The sequence below is a fragment of the Nannobrachium achirus genome (assembly GCF_963921795.1).
Source record: "Nannobrachium achirus genome assembly, chromosome: 22".
NCBI classification, from domain to species: domain Eukaryota; kingdom Metazoa; phylum Chordata; class Actinopteri; order Myctophiformes; family Myctophidae; genus Nannobrachium; species Nannobrachium achirus.
This window is the reverse complement of record NC_137829.1, coordinates 14,841,168-14,860,118: the sequence shown is the minus strand read 5'-3', so window position 1 is coordinate 14,860,118 and position 18,951 is coordinate 14,841,168. Positions and strand designations below refer to the sequence as shown.

Genomic DNA, 18,951 nt, shown 5'->3' with positions numbered 1-18,951 from the left:
CTGTCTGTCCGTCACACTTTTGGCCCTACTCGTATCTCCGGCACCCCTATCCATGCCAAACTTTGCACACTGACTCCTTGACTGGCAAACCACAACCTCCGCCCCTGATTTCTCACATGCTCCTCTTCTAGCGCCACCATGAGGTTGCTTTTTGCAGACAACATTAATGGACACTGCTCCTACAGATGTTGCCTACACTTACAGGCCAATTTGTGTATACATGCGACCTGGCGGTCGCTAAACTCCCGATTAGGGAGTCTTACTGGTGTGCGCTGTCCCTGGTAAGTAAGTAATAAGTAAGTAAGTAAGTAAGTAAGTAAGTAAATACATCAACCTTGTCCACCAAGGCCGGCAGCTTGTGGAGGCTGAAACTGAATTTCATTCGATACAATCCACTTTATTTATAGAGCACAATCAGCACATGCATTCTAAGGAAAACAACAGAGTTGAACCAAAGTGCTTCATTATGGAATAGCATCTCATATAATATGAGAGGTTTTGACAACAACCAACAGGAATGTCAACCGCATTGCAGAGAGACCTCGTTAAAGCTAGCAACCGGTGAAAGCCAGTGCCTAATGAGAGTGTCTCTTGGTGGAAAGTAACTATAAGTACATACTACTCAAGTACTACTCAAGTACAAACAGCATATGTAACTTTCCTCTTCTACCCTGGATTTGAACCCAATTTCCTACGCAAGTCCTGATTTTTATGTGTTTTTGCCATTGAGCTAACAGAGCCGGCCTGCTTGTTCAGGGGATAAAATGAATCTTGACCATCAGGTCAAAATGTGTGTCAGATCCTGTGTCTTTGATATACCTTTGATCTAAATGTCTCAATAGAAGAGCAGGGAGACAAAATACAACCACCACAATTGTATAAGTTATATTGTACTAACATACTCTACCATTCAGATTGGACACAATTACATTTTATTCATTAAAATGTTTGAATAGTGCAGCCTCAACTGAAGTATTTCCAATCTTCAACACTTTTTTTACTTCTGCTCCACAGCAAATATTGTACTTTTTTACTGTCCAATTAAAAAAAAGAAAAGTTACTACAGTACACTTTGTAGCTTTTGATTATTATTATTATGAAACATGAATCAACATTGGCTGTTTGAAAATAGCAGATCTAGAAGCTTGTAGATCTGCTATTTTCAAAAGAGTTTTACTGTTTTGAAAACCTTCTACAGTACGTAGTGAGTAGGCTATACTTTTACTTTTGGTGAGTATATTTTAATGCCAACATTTGTGTACTTATACTATATCCGACTTTTACTAACAGAATATTTCTACATTGTGGTATAGACAATTTGACGTAATTCAAAACATTGAGTACTTCCTCCAGCTATGCATACAGTAGCACTGTACACACAGTCAGTATCCGAGTGTTGAATCGACCTCACAAGCACTCGGATCAACTTGACATTTGAATCGGCAGCGCGGTCGGCTGGAACGCGGCGTTGCCTTCGATAATTTCATGCATATTCTGTTTAAAACAAATGAATTTCTGCTCTCGCAGCTCCCCTCCTGAGAAGGCATCGACGTATGGGGAGCGCAGCGAGAGAGTGGTGACCCCGCTGTGTGCACGGATTAACTGAATCAGTACTCCTACAGCGCTGAGTTCTTCAATTACTGGGGCGAGTCTATAGCGTTCAGGCAGAGTCAAAGACAACCGAAACTTCATCAGAGGAATATTACGTTATGTCATATCTCGTCGCTGTACATCCAAGAACTGTTACATTTCAGAAGTACTGAAATGTTTTAATTAACCCAATGAGTGCCCCGGGCCACAAGGTGTCGCTAGAGTGCCAGAAATATCTCTATAGGCCTTCGCTCTAGCTTCCGTCGACACTGCCCGTAGTGCCTTGGGATTTCACTCCAGCCACTGTAATGTATGGCGAGAGGAGGAAGTTAGCTAACACTTAGCCGTTTGCGTCTTTATTTTTTAGAAGCCCGATCTAAAGCTATTTCAGTCGCAAAAAAACGTTGTCTTTGGTCTGGGAACACAATTCAGAGAAAATGCTCTCTAAAGATGTGACTTTGTATTGGATTCGGCGGCGCGATGCGGCGGCGTTGCCCGATTACGGCCCTTGGATGGCCGAGTCTCGGCCCCGGCCATGGATGGAAATTTAGACCGGGGCTTCGTTGAGGCCTCCGATTAATTAATTCATTTTATTAAATATCCCGGACTAGATCGGGATAGGCACCCCGGAATACGTCGCGCCGCCGACAGTATAGATTGAGTTTTTTGGGGGGGGCTCTAAACTTTATTTTAAACCATTTTCAATGGAATAAATCGTCGGACCATCTAGCATCACTCGTTGGAAAGCGTAGGACGACCCAGGACGACCCACATCTCTACAAGCAGCTCAGGGTATGTAAAATAGCAAAAAAAAATATTGTATTGGATTGAAAATATTCCGAACTTGTTCGGGATAGGCACAAGAAGGGTTAAGTAAAAGTATCAAAACTCCAAAATACTATGTAAAAGCAAAAGTCCGTAATTCAAAATGTACTTGAGTAAAAGTACAAAAGTATTGAGGCTTCTGTCCGACAGCATTGTTTTTCTAGCAATCTATATTACTAAACTGTCTTGAATGTGTTTCTGATGTATATTGTATTGTCTATTATGTACAGTCTTGCATTAGTTAACTGTTAGTACAGTAGGTTTATTTGTTGCTCTGCAGAGCATCAAAGATGAGATGAGGATACGTTTTCATATGAACCTCATGAGTTATGTATAATGTGCATGGTTCTCACTTCAAAGCCAAAGCAAGTATAAGCACTTTGTTTGGGCTTGTTTTTCTGCACTGCAAGTCACTTATAAATATTGGTTAGTTGCTTACGGGTTTGCTTCCTTATGCTGTTTAAACCACGCAAATACAAGATTTATGTTAAAATGTTTCAAAAATATTGAACATCATCATCTATTTTCACAATAGTTATCTGTGTAATGCCTCAACTCCTACAATTCCAAGTGAGGGGTCACCAGTTCAAATACATATTTTTTTGGGGGGGTCGCAGCGTTAAAAGGTTGAGAACCGCTGGCCTAGGTGACCTGTCGCTTCTTTTCGTCTCGTTTCTCTCACAGAATGTGGCCAACAGTGGACACCGTTCTTTAACACGTTAGCGCTCAGGTAACTTAGGGTAATTTTGTGCATTTGAACAGAATCATGTGGGAGGCTGGAGCCTCGTCGAGGGCTCCCTTTTCTTGACTTGTACAGTACATGTCATGTGTAAAGCGTGAATCTTAAAAAATAAAAAATAAAGATATGACTGTGTCATACCATGAAAGCCTATTTTAAATTGTCAATATAGTCATATCATAGCTTTAGTCATCATAACTTAGTTTTTATTTAGTTTTTGTCAGTTAAGTCCAAGGGTTCCCAAACTCTTTAGGCCGCGACCCCCAGAAATAATCATATATGAACTGGGGACCTCTGACCCTGACAAGCACATGGAATTGTAGGCATTTACATTTAGTTTGACTCAGATATTGCCTCTTTCTTACATGATATTTGACAATTTGGTAATTTGGTATTAAAAAATGGGGAAATCTCACTTTTTCGAACGCACATCATTTCGAAAACGGAGCGTCGGCAGGTATCGCTAATCACCCCATGGAGGTTAGGGTTAGGGTTAGCTTTGCTTGTCGAAAAGATGACTTGTAGAAATAGCAACATGCTACCTTAAAAAAAATCTTAAAAGTCCTTAAATTGTGACTTTGGAAATGTGCACATACCCTGTAAACCACTTATACGGTATGTTGGTTTGCTTACTGTTGAGTGAGAAAACAATGGTGCACATTAAGCTAATCATCTGGGGAACCCCCAAAGTAATTTGGGGATCACCAGTTTGGGAACCAACTGTTTTAGTCGATAAGATGAACAGTGGTACTCAGACCCAGACAGTAAGTGTACACCGTAGCTAGGCAAGAGAGCCCAGTCATGCGGGTGCTGAAGGCTGTGTATTGAAGGGTTTATGAATCCTCTGTGATATCATCAGTGAGGTATTAGAGGCTGTGCAATAGAACGGGATGTGTTTTCACTCACCCTTTGCAGTGACATCGCAGAAATGCAATCTATATAAAAATCTATACCGACAAAACTGAAGTCAGCAGGTAAAGGGGGGGGTGACTGGAATCATGAGCCACAGAGGAAGTGTAGAGAGAGAGAGAGAGTTACAGGGAGAGAAAGATGGCTAGAATCAATTTATTTCATTATAATCATAGAACTCTGGGCAACCAGTGACTTCTGGATGGCAACCGAGGAAGTTTGGTGACGCTGGAGAGACAGATGACCTCCAGGAAAGACTGCTGTGGGTGTATTAGGTTAGCAACACCATGCACAGCACTCGCAAGAGGGCACCCACAGATAACGAGACGTCTCACCCAAACAACATCAACCGGGGAGGCATTGGAAGTGAAGTGTGTCACTGTGAAAAGACCTGCAGGAACACAGAAGGCCAAAATGCATCAAGCCAGGATGTGGAGCCCAAGCTAGTGTGGACAAGAGGGGTCACAGGTGCAGCACACAGCTGTAGAAGCTGGCGAGATGAAGCTGTAGCAGCTGGTGAGACGAAGGAGAGCTCCAGGCAGGAATAACCCCACAGTACTGGAGATCTCTATGCACCTGTGTCACCTTGTTTTTGTTGTTTGTTTGCACTGACCAATGGACACTTGTGTTTGGCTCTGCACTATTGGGTTGTGTTGGTAGTATTGAGTATCATTGCTTGTGTTTGTCATGGCGGTGATACTTGTGTAGCACTGACTAGCATTGACTGTAATGAACACTTTTGTTTGGCACTGCATTGGTAAGTTGTGCCTGCTATTTGTGATTGCTATTTGTGTTGTGATGTGACACTTATGATCGGTGACAGTTTTTTGACACTTTATGTATATATTCTTCTTTTTATTGTGCCTTGCTCTTTTTTTTTACGGTACAGTACCTACCGGTACCTACAGTACCTACCTACCTACCTACCTACCTACCTACAGTACCTACCTACCTACCTACCTACCTACCTACCTACCTACCCACCCAATACCTCCCCAGAGGAGCCTCTTGTTGGTTATAGAGCAGGAGGGAGGAGTTTAGCCTTGGTCAGGAGGAGGAGATGGGCAGTGATTTGGCCGCCCTGCCTTCATAGCCTGTAGCGGTTCAGAGTTGAAACACCTGATGACGATGATTACCGCCTGAAAACTCTTCCTGGCCAAGGTTACATTCACCAAACTTGAATGAAGGAGAAGCATTAATTATAATCATCTGACTGCTAGATTGCTACTAAACCAATTGTTATTTAAACAACTTTTCAAATGTTAAAATAAACATCTTGTACCTTTGTTAAATGTATCAAAATTATTCTGCATACATACATCTTTCTCTCTCTCTCCCTCTCTCTCTGTCTCATGCCAGGTCTAGTGGTTGGCAGTGCCAGCGTGTGGTAATGGTCACATTGGGCAGCAGTGTGCTGGTCAAGTGGCGGGGCTAATTAGCTCACATTGGCACTGTCACTCAACAACATAAAGACAGCAGCACACACACAGCTGTGCACAGGTGAGGGACTAATGATATTCCTGCATAATAATGAACACTTTTATGGTACGCAGTGTGATGCTGCTGTGTGTGTGTGTGTGTGTGTGTGTGTGTGTGTGTGTGTGTGTGTGTGTGTGTGTGTGTGTGTGTGTGTGTGTGTGTGTGTCAACAAAAGCTAATTCTAAATTGTGTATGACGGAGGACATTTTCACGATAAATGAAAATCTCTTGTGAGTGGCCTTTTATCGCGATAAACGATAAAAACGATTATGGAGAGATGGAGAGAACTGCGTGGTAGAGAAAAAGAAAAGATAACTGGAAAAGAAAACCAGACTTGAGTAATTGAGGGTCAGAGAGAGAGAGAGAGAGAGAAAGAGAGAGAGAGAGGAGTGGAAGGGGAGCCACCCACCCACAGAGAAAGCAAAAAATCACACCCGTGTGAACTGAGCGGTGGTTTACCCCCCCCCTTCCCCCCTGTGTGTGTGTGTGTGTGTGTGTGTGTGTGTGTGTGTGTGTGTGTGTGTGTGCCTGGTCTGGCCTGGCCTGAACAACAGCGCCCCTCCCTTAACATGTGTGGTCATAAAAGGTACTGCAGGCCTGCAGGCTACATACAGACACACACACACGCACACACACACGCATACACACACGGCCACGTATAGGAGACGGTGTAACCACCGCTCAAAAAGACTATGTGCTTGTGAATGCAAGTACATCCTACAGTGTGTGTGTGTGTGTGTGTGTGTGTGTGTGTGTGTGTGTGTGTGTGTGTGTGTGTGTGTGTGTGTGTGTGTGTGTATTTGTATTTATTTTGTATTTGTATTTATTTATTAGCACACATAATTGAAATAAGAAAAACAATACATTTATATCAAATATTGTGCAGGAGAAGTGAAGAAGCCAAAGGCTTATGAAGAACTTCCCCTAATTATAAAACAGACATAAGTATACATATTTAAAATAAAAAATAAAAGATTATACAGTACATTCAATAAACATGCTTAGATGAAATCCACATACAATAGAGTACATGAAGTACATACATATGTACTACAAACTATCTACAGACCTGTACACAACCAAATACACATGATCTACTACATTTTAGCAATGAGCATCTTTTGTGTGTGTGTGTGTGTATTTGTATTTATTTTGTATTTGTATTTATTTATTAGCACACATAATTGAAATAAGAAAAACAATACATTTATATCAAATATTGTGCAGGAGAAGTGAAGAAGCCAAAGGCTTATGAAGAACTTCCCCTAATTATAAAACAGACATAAGTATACATATTTAAAATAAAAAATAAAAGATTATACAGTACATTCAATAAACATGCTTAGATGAAATCCACATACAATAGAGTACATGAAGTACATACATATGTACTACAAACTATCTACAGACCTGTACACAACCAAATACACATGATCTACTACATTTTAGCAATGAGCATCTTTTTATAGTTGGCTTTAAAAACCAGTAATGAAGATCCTTTAAGCATTGGATCGGCGGCATTCCATAGATTAGCTCCTCTAAATCTTATTGAAAACTGCCTGAGGGAAGTACGACAATAAGGTACATGAAGGTCTTTTGATTGCCGTGTGACATATGAATGAATATCAGAATTGAATGAAAAGAAACTATTAAAACCATTTGGTAGATTGCATTGATCATAGATACATTTATACACAAATATACATATCTGTAAAGAATTAACATCGGACACAGACAGAATGTTTAGTTTCTTGAAGAGGGGAGCAGATGGTTCAAATCGATCAGAGGATGTTGCCAGTCTAACAAATCTTTTTTGAAGTAAAATATTTTTTTGGAGATGTGAAGAATGAGTACTAGCCCATATCATATTACAGTAAGATATATAAGGAAAAATTAGACTATAATAAAGAATTAAAAAACAACTTCTATCCATCAATGAACAAACCTTCCTTATTATACCTACTGACTTCATTGCTTTTTTACAAACATGATCTATGTGTTTTTTCCAGTTGAGTTTATCATCAACTATAATACCTAAAAACTTTGTCGAAGTTACTTGATTAATTTTGGTGTCATTGATGAATAGTTTTGCCTCCTCTTTCGAATAAGTCTTACCTTTATTACAGAATAAAATGAAATTAGATTTGTCTATATTTAACGATAGTTTATTAGTCTGGAACCAATCCGAGACACGAGATAAACCATCATTTGCCTCCCTAATCAATGATGACAAATTATCATGTGACATAATGAGATTGGTGTCATCAGCAAATAGGATTGAGAATAATGTAGGAGATACCCAAGCAAAATCATTTATATATATCAAAAATAAAAGAGGGCCAAGTATAGAGCCCTGGGGAACACCACAGGCTAGCTTTGCCCTGTCAGAGTCTGTGCCATTTATGGATACGAACTGTTCTCTATTATAAAGGTAATCACTGAGCCACTTGATCACATCACCAGCCAAACCATACCTCTGAAGCTTGGATATTAGAATGTTATGGTCCACGGTATCAAACGCTTTGGATAAATCCAAAAATATACCAATTGAAAATTTCTTATTGTCTAGTGCATTTGTAATTTTATCAATAAGCTGCAATAGAGCCATATACGTAGAATGTTTTTGTCTGAAACCATACTGATGTTCATATAATATATTATTGTCATTAAGATGTTTCAAAATTCTGGTATAAATCAACTTCTCCAATATTTTAGATATAGACGGTAATATAGAAATCGGTCTATAGTTGGAAAATGAGGTTGAATCACCCGATTTAAACAAAGGTATAACTTTTGCCACTTTCAAATCACTTGGAACAACACCTGTCCCAAGGGAAAGTGAAAACACGTGGTTCAGTGGCTCAATGATTGAGGGCAGTACCTCTTTAACCAGACTGCTTTTGATGTTATCATACCCTGCTGCTGAGTTTTTTAATTTTAAAATAATCTCCTGTATTTCTTCTGATGTAGGTGGTTCAAATATAGACATGGGCGGGTACTGACCCTGAATCTTTTCAAGAGGACAGTTGCTTGTGCTCTTAATCTTTCTAGCCAAGGAAATTCCAATGTTTACAAAATAATTATTAAACCCATTTGCAATCTCTGATGAATTAGAGTATGTTCGACTTCCATCCACAAAAGTAGATGGAAATGAAACATGCTGTCTTTCAGGGTTCACACTGTCTGCCTCTCCCAGCCCGTGTGTGCATGTGTGTGTGTGTGTGTGTGTGTGTGTGTGTGTGTGTGTGTGTGTGTGTGCGTGCGTGCGTGTGTGCGTGCGTGCGTGCGTGCGTGCGTGCGTGCGTGTGTGTTGTGTGCTTGCCTTGTATTACTATGATACTTGTGAAGGCCAGATGTCACCACAAATACAATTTATTTTTTCTGTTATATTCTGTTCTATTTCCTGCTTCAAGATTAGAGTTGCTAAAACGTTGACGTCCGCACAACGCAAGTATGGTAATACAAACGCCCGTCCTGTCTTGCGTGTGCCATCTCCCTCGCCCATCCCGCTTTTTCTCGTTTGTCTCTCTCATTCCCTCCCTCTCGAATTATGTCTCAGTGGATGAGGAGAGAGCACCCGTAGCCCCCCCGGCCCCCCCTCCCAGCCTGGTAGTGGAGCTAGGGGCCCCTAAGGGACCTCCAGTGGGAGAGAGCGAGAGAGAGAGAGATATGAATAGAACACTAGCCGGGGAGACTCACATAATAAATACGAAGCTCTCTAAAGCAGAACGATGACATCTCACTGTCCGACCCCGCTGCCCCGGGCGTCTGCCGGGCCACACAAACACCCTCCCCCCAAAAATAACCATGCACGCCACGTCACCGCACGGCAGGCCACCGCACCGCGGCACAGACAGACACCCAGACGGCCCTATAACCATGCAGCGCGCCCCCACCACTGACGCTCTTTCATGCAAACGAGGTGAGAGGAACTTTTTCCGCGGCGCTGCTCACATTAGCATTCTCCAACAGACGGGCCTCAATGGGCCTCCGGATTTCAAAAACAAGAGTTTAGTCAGGAACATTCACGTCAAAGTAGATTTAACCATTTATTGCATAAATGGAATACAGTTAATCTTGGCGTTAAGGGCTCCGCGTTCGGAGATGTTCCCTGAATTTTGTGCATGCTTGCTAAGCAAAATCAGGGAACGCTAAGCAAGACCCCCATAGGGAAACAATAGCAGAACAATAGCAATATAATACTGACACATAACTAGGGTTGGGTACCGAAGTCGGTACTTTTATTGGTATCGAATGCATGACGTCGGTACTATCGAGTATCGGTTCACGTAAAAACAAACGGTACCTCGTTTCGATACTCTTGAACGTACCCGTGGCCGGTCGCATCCGTAACAACATTGAATTGCTTTAGTAAACTTGCGTAGTTGCGTTACTGTGAAAATGGCCCACAACTGAAAACATCCGATGATCCAACGTCTATGATCTCCGGCTGTGACACTGTGTGAGCATCGATCATCACCTCTCCCTAGTCCCCACGCTAACGCTATGGACCAGAGCTACTCTTCCCCTCTCCGCTCGCTGCTCTGTCTGGCTTTCACCCTTTCCGTGTTGAAGAAGTGAAAGCCTTTTTCTGTGTTATAAGAATACAGTCCCGGGAGAGATGTGTAGTATGGCGGCCGCGGTACATGTGTCTTTAGTTCCGACCGTCTAGAAAAAGTAATTGATCGGTTGAAACAAACTTTTTACGCATGTTTGTGTTTGTTTCGCCAGCGCAGGGCAGACACCCTGCCGCTGTGTAACTCCATGCTGCACGTTCATGTATGCAGTAGACGCGAACGCGCATTCGCGTTCAACGGAGTTGCATTCAGCAACGCAAATTGTTGATGTGAGGTTTAAGAAAAAAGAGAAGCAAGGTTTTATTGTCACTACTCTGGGACAAGAAGCAAAATGCAATGTTGTGATCGAGGTGATGATAATAATAATAAGAAAAACTAAGATAAGGTAAGAAGATGATGATGATGATGATGATAACAATAATAGTAAAAATAATAAACCGTCAACAGTATAGCCATAGAATAGCTGTATAAAGAATGTGTTCTATGCAGACAAACACTTGTATATAAAATATCAGCCATAGTAACAGTAATAGTAGTCCCATCAACTACAGTAAGCCTACTACTTGACATGAAAATGGCTGTCTTAGGCGGCCTTAATAACCTATTGTGGTGTGTAAAATAGCCTATAGAAAAAAGTTAATAATAATAATAATAATAATAATAATAAATAAAAAAGTATCGAAAACAGTATCGAAACAGGTATCGTATCGATTCCCAGGTATCGAAAAAGGTATCGTATCGATTCAGAGGTGAACGATACCCATCCCTACACATAACGTATCCGAGGCTTCGGATAACCAAACATAGGTAGAGAAAGCGAACCGTATTTAAAGGGGCCTGGGCCTTCCCTACTGAACGAGAGCTTTGATTGGAGTGTGACATAATGATCTGAAGATTGGAGTGTGACATATTGATCTGCAGAAGGGGGCACGGTGGTAGCGCTGTCGCCTCATAGCTAGAAGGTCCTGGGTTCGATTCCTTTACAAGTCTTGATGAGTGGAATACATAGGACCACAATGGAAAAAAGCCCTCAAAGCTTTTTTGTGTCATCCCATTTGAACATTATATAACTGTACTTCTGCACTCTTTGCAAACTGCGAATAATGTATTCAATCAATGAAAAAAAAAAAAGCTACACAGTCACACCAACATGTCGCTGCTTGTATATGACTGGAGTGACAAATAAACCTGATTGAATCTTGAATCTTGTCACTTGCTGAACAGAGTGAAAAGAAAAGTGTTAATTTCACTCAGAGAGTGCACAAATGTAACGGTCCATTTGGTTACATTTGTGCTGAGTTTAGGGGGACAATATTCTGAATCCCCCCCCCCCCCCCAAAAAAAAAAGTGGACACTCGGGCCGGCCTCTATGGAGCTTCATAAAGATACTTACTGAATTTAGTGAAGGGCCACAGTGACGTGAAGTGTCTGCATATATAAGACCAGTACAGTACAACGTGGCAGAGCCTACTTTTACATAAACACCAGTACAGCACAAAGTGTGGTAGAGCCAGCACAGCACCCACCCTTTGCAAGGGGTTCGTTCAGATATAGGCTCTGAGAGAGCCTCTCAGAGCCTATTTCTGAACAAACCCATGAAAGTGCATTGTAAATACGCATGCTTAACCACTTGAACCCTAGCATCCATATCCTGGGGAGAACGGAACATTCGATAAAAATAGCACATTTTCTAGCTCACAATGCAAGAGGATGGCATTATTTAAAGGGCGAGTTCACATATATTTTGAATTCTATCCGATGCTCATTTTACCAATTAGCAATGCAACATTTGCACCCTGGACTTGGTATATTGATTTGACTGTGCCTTCCTGTTATTTTAGTTCTGTGTTACCGTAAACTTTCTTTTCTATTCTCCCTTCTCCTACTGCAATGTTGACAGGGGAAAAAAGAAAGAAAGAAATGCACCCTCTCTTTTAATACCTGCAGTCCTGTGGTGTGACAATAAAAGCTCAGTCCAATTCTGACTTGTGTTTCTACAGAAAAAAAACAAGAGCTAAAAGAAAACAACAACCACAACGGTGTTTGACAAATGAACCGAGAGTCGGAAAGAATTGATTTGGGAGAGAGAAAGAGAGAGAGAGACTCAGACAGACAGAGAGAGACCAGCACACTGTCATTTTAGCCGTGTAAACAACCTCGGAGCGGCGGCTGGTGGGGATGATCGCGGCGCCGCTGCCAGTGGGGGGAGAGAGATAGTGCTGTGAAATTGAAGGCTATCCATAGCCGAGGCAATCTGACAGGCACACCGTCCATCCGCCCGCTGCACACGGACATGTTTCCTCTCACTAGATGATGAGAGAACAACAGCCCTGATACATCAGAACAAATGGCACACAGCGCAGCAAATACCATCCGCCGTCGGGTGGAAACCTTGCAGTGGTGGAAAGTAGAGATGCTCCGATTGCGATTTTTGGGGCCGATACCTGCCGATACCGATATTCCCGATCACAGCGTCAAATCCATAAATTCTTCTATTTATTGTGTTACTGTAGCAGCATTTATATATTTAATGATTCTTCTTAGAAAACATTGACATTGTAATCTACTGCCTATGACTAGTTTGACGAGTTATATAAAAAAAAAGAAAAAAAGAAAAGAAAATTTATTTTTGGACCCCATTAAATCTAGTAAACATGATTTCAATCGCGATTTTGCATGTTCCACCCCCATACAACCCCATCTTTCATACAGGGCAGCGATCTTTGTTTACATGTAAAACATAATGGCTGCTATCTCAAGAATGCCTGAACGGATTTCCAATCAGATTTTTTGTTTGAAAGCTGTGAACAGCCTGCACAAACATGGTGCATGATCTGTGCATGGGCGTGCATGATCTGTGCACTATAAATTACATGGAAATCTATGGAGACTTCTGGCAGGGAAACCTGAAAGACGGCATGTTCAAAATGGCAGTAAATTAGTTTTAAGTATAAACATTAGGAGATTGCAGGCTGAGGTCCTTTGGTATCCAATTCAACTTGTAGGAGTTAAAGCTGAGGTTACATTCAGTGCCACAGATAAATATTGTGAAAATAGCTGATCTAGCTTGTAGATCGGCAAAGCCGATACCGATCAAAGCCGACAGAGGCATTATCGGCCGATTGCAATCACTCACCGATCAATCGGCACATCTCTAGTGGAAAGAAATTAAGTATGTACTCAAATACTACTATAGTAGCACTATGTTAGCTTTCCTCTTCTACCCCGGATTTGATCTAGGTTTCCTGCACAAGTGCAGATTTTTTTTTGTTACAATTGAGCTAATAGAGCCGACCCATGCTTGCTCAGGGGATAAATTGAATCTTGAGATTCAGTCAGATCCTGTGTCTATAGGTGAGACATGACCGGCATTGGCTCAGGGGTAGAGAAACCGCCATTAGAACATCCGGGCTCCCCCAGAGTTAGTGTCGAAGGTCCTTGAGCAAGACTCTGAACCCCTAGTTGCTCGGACCCAGGTGAGCAGGTTGGTGCCTTGCATGGTTTCCTCCGGCATTGTTGTATGAATGTGTGTGTGAATGGGTGAATGTAAAGCACAATCTATGTAAAGCGCCTTGGATAATGGCACTATATAAATGCACCATTTACCATTTAATGTTGGCACGATCTGAATATCTCAATAGAAGAAGAGCAGGGAGACAATTACAACCACCCCAAATGTAAATTGTAAACTTTGAAACTTCTCTGATCTGTTTGTGTGTAGCCGTGTACACACACACACTCAAGTCTATGAGGCTATCTAACAAAATATGCAACAGAATATTATACAAAATAATATAGTGGGAAAGGGGTGCATGCTTCATCTCCCTCTCTCAGGCCCGAGGTCCTTGGCCTGAGAAACGTTGAAGACCCGTGCTCTACAACAGTGTTTCTCAAACTTTCAAATGTCAAGGTCTCCCCTTAACTCTGACAGTGTACAAATGGAACCAAATGAACCTGTTAGGGTTCATTTGGTTCCATTTGTGCACTGTCAGAATTACAGACTTGTATGGGTCAATTTAGACCCCCCCCCTAAAGGAACCCACAGAGTCCCTGGAATCCATTTTGAGAACTACCGCTCTACAACTATGAAGCTTCAATTTTAAGCTCTCGTTCACGTCGTCTCATGTAGGTCACTCTCTACATGGTTCCAGGTGTGTGGGCTCCAAACAATCTCTCAAATCAAAACATGCTTTCCAAGCTGTGTTGAACCGTACATTTAAAAATAATCTACGTTCCCTTTTCCAGGACCAAGTGCAGTATTCTATGTTTTATTTCTTACCTCCCACTACGCAATGCACATGTACGTGTGTGTGTGCGCACACACACACACACACACACACACACACACACACACACACACACACACACACACACACACACACACACACACACACACACACACACACACACACACACACACACACACACACACACACTCTCTTAATGTCCTGTGAGCTAAAGGTGCAGCGTTAACATTTTTCTGCAGGTGCTGGTTGAATGACAGCAATTTGATGAGCGTGTGTACGTGTGCGTGTATTGGAGCATATGGCATAATGCTGAGCTCTCTGTAGGCACCGTAGGCGGTGCCACTAACAAAGATGGCAGCACTCTTTTCTATAAGCCAGTGGTTCTCAAACTTGTTCAAGTCAAGGACCCCCAAATTGATTCGTTTTGGCAGCAGGGAATTTGGGTTTCTTTATGCTAATTCCATTAACATAAGAGTGTGTGTGTGTGTGTGTGTGTGTGTGTGTGTGTGTGTGTGTGTGTGTGTGTGTGTGTGTGTGTGTGTGTGTGTGTGTGTGTGTGTGTGTGTGTGTGTGTGTTGCTGTCAGGCAGAAACCCTGTTATCTCCATATTTCAACTCTTTAATGCTTTCTTTTCATAAGTTATTGCCCTACTTCTTTTTTAAATACTAATTTAAAAATACAGATTTTGGAGATATGATATTGCTTGTGAATTTGAAAATGGCTTCCTTTTCATACAAGAGACTTGAACAGACACAGTGACGGGTGTCTACGTGGAATTTATTTGTACAACAAACCAGGGGATTCATCCATTAACAAGCATTTAGTATTTCAGTCTTTTACTTTTTTCTCTAGCTACGATCTGGCTCACCGTGTGCCACACCTGACTCCCTCCCCCCCAATGAACAGCAGAAAAGGCTAAACCAAGACATTTCCCTCGTCGTTTTAAGGACAAGCGAATCTATTACCCACCGAAAGAAAGGAAGACAGGAACCAAACAGAGTCCCATAAGAGCTTATAATCACTTCTGTGAATAGCTTGGCTGTAATTTGACTGCCTGCCTGGAACCAACGTTATTCATTTCGGAATTTCCACATGGGAGGAAACTGATGGGGGAACACGGAGATTATGCGACGAGAGCTATTGAGAAATGGGGGGGGGGGGGGGGGGGGGGGGACTTGCAACTTGTTGAAACTTGGCAGCGAGCGCGCACAGAGAGTAGGCTGTGTTAATAACTGCCAGGATTCCCCACTGGGGTTGACATGAGGGATTGTCGTCAGAGAGCAGGCACACAGGCGACCGAGCCGGAGGTGATTGCTTTTTTATTGTTCCCCTTTTATACGGCTGACATCTAAGCCCAATTTCTGTCGGTGTGAAATCTCCGATATTTGCCGTTCCGTCGCTCCACGATGAAAAAAAAAAGATAACAGACACACACACGACAAAACAGACTCCCTTTTTATTTGCTCCTTTTTTTTCTTTTTTGGATATTACACACACATCCGGAGTGTTGTGTATGTAGTAGCACGGCCTATTGTTTTCTCATCACAAATGTGGCGAGTTGTAAAATATCCTTGTGGCAGGTTCGTAAAAACCCCCCGAAGCCACAAGTTCACGTCTTATATGGTAGACATAAGATAAACTTTTATTGTGTTATTGGAGTTATCATCGTTCCCGCTCCGCCGCTATAACACGACACGCCGGGGCTAGCCAGCCACAGATCCGTAGCAGAATAAGAAGACAATGACAACGACAAAGCAGGGGGTATGATTGCCGCGGTGAGGTCGCAAACGAGTCAATATATAATAGGAGAGTGGAGTACAACAGACATCAGAGATGGTAGGGGTTGGTGCAATCATTCAATCTACGGCGCTAGAGGAGGAGAGAAGCCCGCACGTGGTGAGAGAGCTGCCTGGAAGGAGAGACAACAATGAAAATATAACATGAGAGCGGGTTGGGGGGGCAGATTCCAAATCAATAGGGCTGTTTCTCAATGCCAGGCTGTGTGTGTGTGTGTGTGCGTGCGTGCGTGCATGCGTGTGTGTGTGTGTGTGTGTGTGTGTGTGTGTGAGTGTGAGAGTGTGCATGCAAAGTGTAGTGCTTGCAAGCACCATACTTTGCAACTTTGAGATATAGACAAAAACATCCTGGCTCTTATTTTATGTCTGCAGCAGCTAAACTGCACACAGGCATAAAAACACGCGTGTGGACATATGCACACGCAGACGCACAGTGTTTTTCAAACATTTTACACACACACACACACACACACACACACACACACACACACACACACACACACACACACACACACACACACACACACACACACACACACACACAGTGTTTTTCAAACATTTTAATCACTTAAGCCCTATATACTTCTATCATGACGAATAGAGAATATAGGCTATCTACGCACGCACGCACAACCACTTAAGCCCAATATAGTTCTCTTATGACAAACTGTGAAAATGGTCGATCTACACACACACGCACCCACAGTCCACACGCACCCACACACCCACCCACACACACACACACACACACACACACACACACACACACACACACTCTCTCTCACATGCATACACAAGTAGCCACACATCCAGACTGCACTCAATTACAGTCACACTCAACTACATCGGCTATGACCCCAAACACGCACACAATGTCACACAATATTAGGATTATGCACACAATTACATCCAGACAATTAGACACACCTTCTCACACACATAAAGACAGGCTACTATAGGCAATTCAACCATCCCCACCTGACAGTATAATATTATGGTGCATTTGTATAGCGCCTTTATCCAAGGCGCTTTACAGAGATTGTGCATTACATTCAACCATTCACACACACACACACACACACACATTCAAACACCGATGGCGGAGGAAACCATGCAAGGCACCAACCTGCTCACCGAGAGCAACTAGGGGTTCAGAGTCTTGCTCAAGGACTCTTCGACACAAACTCTGGGGGATCCCGGGATCGAACTGGGAACCCTTCGGGAACCCTCCATGTTCTAATGACGGTTTCTCTACCCGTGAGCCACTGCCGCCTTGGAGAGGCTTACTGGAAAGTGTGTCCATGGGAAGATGATCGTAACAGTGCTGGTTAGTTGTGTCTTTATCAGAAGAGATGTGCGTAAATGGGTCAAGTATGACGAATACAAAAAAAGACAGCTCACAAAACTCATAAACAGAGTGAAATATTCAACTTTAGAAGCTGGGAGGGCGTCTCTGTGTGCAACTAGACTATTTTAATTATTCACTCATCAGTTTCAATAAAGAATAAGAATATTGTACTGTATGAGTGGTTGCTTTTTTGTGTGTGAGCCAGTATCATCTTCCTGAATTTTAACCTAATTAACATAATTGCTTTGGCTATGCATAACTATGCCTCTTGAATCACATCCTGCCCTCCTGATCTATTGATATTTTAGGACAAGTAGCCTATTATGTATTCATTAGCAGATCTAATAATGCCACAGAGAGGGGAACTACATAGGCAGATGATACACACCTCGGCCATGGGGTATTATCACAGCTTAACATTGTTTTCCAATGCAGCCCCATAGCTGCATAATCCGCTCAAAATCGATTTTGTATAGTCTTTTTTAAATAAGAGGCTGATTGTATCTGATTCTTTGAGACTCTGCTTGGTTGGGGATAACACGTTGTCGGATCATTAATAGCCTGTAGCCTACATTAAACCCTCACGTTGTATTTGTGCGTTTAAAAACGGACCGCATGCAGCAGCAGCTGTGCGTTTGGCTATTGTTATGATTAACACCGCGTTTGTTTGACTGAAAATATCGCCTCTTAACGACGTCATTAACAGTTAATCGGTTTCATTAACCAGTTAAAGGGGGCTCATTATTAACTCTCGAAACATGACAGCGCTGCAGAGTTTGTCCTTGTTACGTCAATATTTTAGGGTGAAGAACTGAGCACAGTGTTGGCAGTTTTACCTATTGATGGGAACCAATTGCAAACGCGGACACTTATTAAACGTTTTTTTTAACCACCCTCGGAGTTAACACGTGAACATGAACATAGAAACGTTTAAAAAAAACAGCTTATAGCCTACCTTGGTTACTGTGGCCGCAGCGTGTGAGCAGAATCCCGTGGAAGAGCAGCACGAGCAAAAGTCTTCCCCCCAAACTCATGCTTTCTGCTTTCACTGCAACATCCAAGAAGACGATGGTGATGATCCCAGTCCCGGGGTAATAGAACAACCAACCGCGGAGGTATAAGAGGAGCCGTGCAAGCCAGGCCAGGCCAGGCCAGGGCAGAGGGGGCTACAGGGGGGGCTTCACACACCTGAAGCAAGGCGGTGTATTGTTGTCCGTGCGCGTGGTCCTCACATGTATTAATCCCGAGGGAAGGAGGACAGGAGACCTAGAAGAAGGACAGCACACCGGGACGGGGAAGGATCCATCACCACCACTTCTTCACCTGTACCCAGCCGGCACAGCGCGGTGCGTAAACGGCGATGCGTCAAAGGGAAAAGTCGGCCACACACACAAAAGATACACACACAAATGTCAGATTCCCCCCTGGAGGTATACGAACT

At 42.6% G+C, this 18,951-nt stretch overlaps 1 protein-coding gene across 1 annotated transcript in view; it reads right to left on the bottom strand.

The window, feature by feature from the left end:
* LOC308308375 (ephrin type-A receptor 6-like) overlaps positions 1-18,544 on the bottom strand; it is a gene marked incomplete at both ends in the record, with an annotated part of 377,312 nt that extends 358,768 nt beyond the window's left edge. Inside the window, one exon of the mRNA XM_080753799.1 lies at positions 18,466-18,544. Within this exon, the coding sequence (XP_080609925.1) occupies positions 18,466-18,544 (79 nt within the window). The remainder of the gene's footprint in view (positions 1-18,465) is intronic.
* Between the last annotated feature and the right edge of the window lie 407 nt (positions 18,545-18,951).